The 4,438-nt window shown below is 39.1% G+C and overlaps 1 protein-coding gene across 1 annotated transcript in view; it reads right to left on the bottom strand.

Moving 5' to 3' along the window:
- The window catches only part of LOC106872633 (outer dynein arm-docking complex subunit 2), a 133,563-nt gene extending 129,433 nt beyond the window's left edge, over positions 1-4,130 (bottom strand). The window contains exon 1 of the mRNA XM_014919693.2: positions 3,896-4,130. Within this exon, the coding sequence (XP_014775179.2) occupies positions 3,896-4,077 (182 nt within the window). The 5' untranslated portion in view covers positions 4,078-4,130. The remainder of the gene's footprint in view (positions 1-3,895) is intronic.
- Between the last annotated feature and the right edge of the window lie 308 nt (positions 4,131-4,438).

The following is a 4,438-nucleotide window of genomic DNA, read 5'->3' as shown; positions in this document are numbered from 1 at the left end:
TATATATATATATATATATATATATATATATATATGTATAGATATATATGTGTGTGTGCATACACACACACACACACACACAAACACACACATCAAAACAAGTTTATATAAAATGCTACCGTTAACTCGCTAATTATTTCGTACATACAAACGTTAATACGACACCTTTCTTTTCTTTGTCTGTCTGTGTGTTTATCTGTCTGTTCCTCACACATACACACGCACACTCCACACACACACATATACACACACTGTAGTGTGTGTGTGTGTGTTTGGCAATGTTTATACGTCTTTTTACATACGTGTGTGAAACTATGGTTGCGTGTGTAAACGTATAGATTATCTTAATATTATTCACAGCGAGTAGAACCCGTTTCATGTATTTATGTATATATTTATATAATGTATAACATTTATTTTCATATGAAACTCATACATGCAAATCTATGTCCATAGAGATACACATGTTTACATGTTTATATACACATACATAACAGATCAGGATTTTCTCTGTCGTTCGCCCGCCCTCAGCTGTGCTCTGAAGGAAGATTTTAAACTGTGAGTTGCGGCGGGATACGTGACAGTGCCAGGCAGACTTTCGTCTTTTTTTACCTGCGCAAGGAGTAATTCCTGTCCGCCAACGTATTTGTTTGACCTGCTGTCTGACAAAGCTGTTCGTTTTGTGTTCTGTGAACGGAATGCGTACACAGAACTTGTGCTCAAATGCCTGGGTACTCCGTTCTATGTAAGCTGTAAGAGTCCAGCTCTCACACCCAAAGAGAAGAATCGAATTCATCAGGAACTTGTACACTTAGAGTCCCGTTGGAAAACTAATAGAAATGATTTCCATCTGGTTTTTCAGCTTCGTTGTGGCAGCAGAGGCCAAACTGAGACTTGTTATTCCTTTTAAGGTCTGCCCACCTTGATCAAAGTGGATCCTAAATACTTGAAGATGCCTACTTCGTCAAGTCTCTCTCCGTTCAGCATGTTAGTTTCTTTTAACTAGAATATTGCTCTTTTTCTGGACTGATCTCCAGCCCGGATACTCCTGATACTTTCTTCAGTTTAGTGGTGAGTTTCTGGAGTTCTGCTTCACTGCCTCCTAACAGTCAATGTACGCTACCAGTCATTATACGATAACGAGAATATCATAAGAAAGACAATCGCTCTTTTCAGCTCACAGCGCACTTTGTCCGGTTCCTGTGACTGAAGAGGAGATAAACACTCCGAAACGCTTGCGTCTCACAGTCTGGGTAGGTGGCGCTGCACGCTGATTTTGCTGTATTTACACCATATGTCTACAGCGAGAAATTCTCTTCATGACAAAACATAGTGAATAGCTTTTTCACAGGTTCGAATATGCCTCAAGCACAATTGAACTGGGGTTAAGTAACAACAACTATAACAACAAACAGTAGCAGTATTCTAGCAGGTGTGGGTGAGAATTGAACTCCGCTCAGAGTTTTGATATCTTTTGCGCTTAGAATTCAATTCCAGAGTTTCTGTTCTCCGTCTTCTGGTGTTTACTATCGAGATATTGCTGCCCGTATCCAATGGTAACTTTACGTTTGTGTTATTAATTTTTTTTTATTTATGCGCCCTTTTAAAGCCTAGCCAGGCTCATGGGCCCAGTTTCCCGGTTTCTTTGGCGTATGTGTCCTCCCCACCAGCTGGACGGGACGCCAGTCCATCGCAGCTTTACTCAGAAAACAGTGAGAGAAAGTTGGGGCGAAAGAGTACAACAAGGGTCGCCCCCCCCTGCCGGAGCCTCGTGGAGCTTAGGTGTCTTCGCTCAATAAACACACACAACGCCCGGTCTGGGAAGCGAAACCGCGATCCTCCGACCGCGAGTCCGCTGCCCTAACCACTGGGCCATTGCGCCTCCACTTATTAATTTTTACATACACAAATTTCCTCTGAGGCTCGTTCGTATTTTTTGTCACCGTTAATCCGCTTACGAGATTTTTTCTGTTGAATTACCCTTTAGGTTCTGTCTTACAGTGCGACTTTTTATGGCCTATTTTACCACACTTGAAGCATTTTATATTTTTAAACGGACAGTTATTTCTAAACTGTAGACCACTGCCCCCATAACATGGCTTTGGTTTTAACATTTTTTTCTCTTGTTTCTTATTCGTTACCGGTCGACACGCTTGAACATGCGCGCTATCTTTCTCTTCAATTTCATCTGCGTCATGTCGTAGATTTATAATCCTCTGACATTCTTCTGCTACTGTTTGCAAAGTTAAATTTCGGTCCTGTTCTAATTTTCTTTAATATCCAGGAGCGTATATCTGCATCTTTGTTTGCAGTAAGCCCTTGAATAAAAATTAAGCACTTGAACATATTCGGGATCAACTCATTCAATTTGAATTTCTCACTCTCTATTAACCATTCCGGCATAAGTGACGAAATCACCATCTTTTTTGATCAAATTTAAACATTGCCAACGCGTATTGAACAGGGAACTTCTTTCACTGAGTATTTTCGATAAAATATTGTTTCATCTCACCTGGTTTCTTCGGCAGAATATAATTACTATATGTTTCGTGTTCGGCAGGGGATAACTTTCTTAAAAGTAGTCGTATTTCTTCTCGTCGGACCAACTTTTACACTCTTCTTTAAAGATTTCTTCGTATCTTCGAAAATATGCAGAGAAAGTGATCCCTTCTTCTGGTTTATAGCTGAATTCTTCAATTGACTTTGCTACACTGTCTGGCGAATAAGAACCTGAAGTATTTTCAGACTTCTTCAACATTAATACCAGCAACTGTTGGCTTTTTTGTTGTTGCTGTTGTTGTTGTAATTGTTGTTGTAGTTGCTGCCGTTGTTACCGTTGTTGCTGCTACTGTTGCTGTTGTAACTGCATCATGGCGGCCGATAAATCTTCCGTGTTAAACGATTTTTTCTTTGGTTTCGTACCAAAATAAAAAATAAACAAATTTAAACGTCCGGCGCAAGCTTCGAACAACTCGTCGCCACTTTTATATCCTTGTATGCTGGATATATAATACAATGAAGCAAGGGGTAAAGAAAGTATTTACACGATGCACTACTATTGCTATTACACGAGATTCAACGCTCTCAGCCGACGGCTTACAGTTAACTGCTTACCAACCCGAACTGCCAGTCGCACACAAGTCTTTCTTTTATAACAATGAAACAGTCCATCTTCAGTCACTTGGGGGTGGGAGCGGTCGAAATCCTTCCACAACAAAGACAAAAACTGAAAATATTCTGATGATGAACATTCATGTATAGATATACAAATATTTATATATTAACAGAGTAGACTTTCACAGTACAAAAACGCATAGAATTAAGGGGAGAAGGTATTGTATTACAGGCCTGACGGCTGTTTCTGAGGGCTCGGATATATGTCATGATGTTGGCAGACGTAGTTCGCAAGAATTCAAGGATATGAAACCAGTAGTCGAAGCATATAAACATATGGTAAATCCGGCCTCCATCCTTAGGATGGAGAGACAGGTTAGATATGGCAGTTCATGCGAAAATTTATATAATATTTGCGGTTTTAAACACATCCACCCACAAACCCACCCACTCAAACACAAACATCCACAAACCCATACACACACACACACACATGTCCCCTAGCAGGGAGTTTGTATAAGGGAGATAATTATTTCATCAAGGAAGAAGATGCATACAATATATATTAACTTTAAAAAATCTCTTTTTCATACTTAATATGATCTTAAAATTTTTAGTCTTAAGTAATTACATTTAGCACCGTTTCATTTTTTTTAAAAATCTTCAGCATGATATACATATTAATTTTTAGAAACTATGTAATAAGTATAGAAAGAGTCTAAAAAAAAATCTATATGAAACTATATATAAAAATGATATATAAAGTGTTTGCGTTACTTACTCTGCAAATTTGATGACATAGAGGTTGAGGAGGCTATCATCCAGTTGCATCAGAATAATGTATAGGTTCAAGGTGTGTAGCTTATTGTTTGTCTCCTCGTTGTCTACATCATTAGCGATCTGCTTGTTGTATTTGATCTCTCGAATGATTTCGTTACAGAACCTAATTAAGGACGTATCCATGTGGTTCACCACAGCAAACCGGTCCCCGAATATATTGGCCAAAGGGTCTAGATTATCTGGGGGATAGGAATAAAGAAAAAAGAAGAAAGAAAAAAACAGATGTAAAAGGAAATAAAAGACACACACACACATACATACACACACACACTCACACACATACCCCCGTTTAGTATTAAGTGTCGGAAAAACTTGCACGACTTGCTTGAAGATTTCGAATGCCTCCAGGTGAAACTCAAAGCAGCAAGAGGCTGCGTGGTTAAGAAGTTCGATTCGCAAATGCATGATTTCAGCTTCATCCCCATTTTCGTGGTATGGTGGGCAAATCTCTTCTACTATAGCTCAGTGAGTGAAATTGACAGAT

This window comes from Octopus bimaculoides, chromosome 1 (assembly GCF_001194135.2).
Source record: "Octopus bimaculoides isolate UCB-OBI-ISO-001 chromosome 1, ASM119413v2, whole genome shotgun sequence".
NCBI classification, from domain to species: Eukaryota; Metazoa; Mollusca; class Cephalopoda; order Octopoda; family Octopodidae; genus Octopus; species Octopus bimaculoides.
Note: the sequence above shows the minus strand (reverse complement) of the source record. Positions and strands in the feature narration are given on the sequence as shown.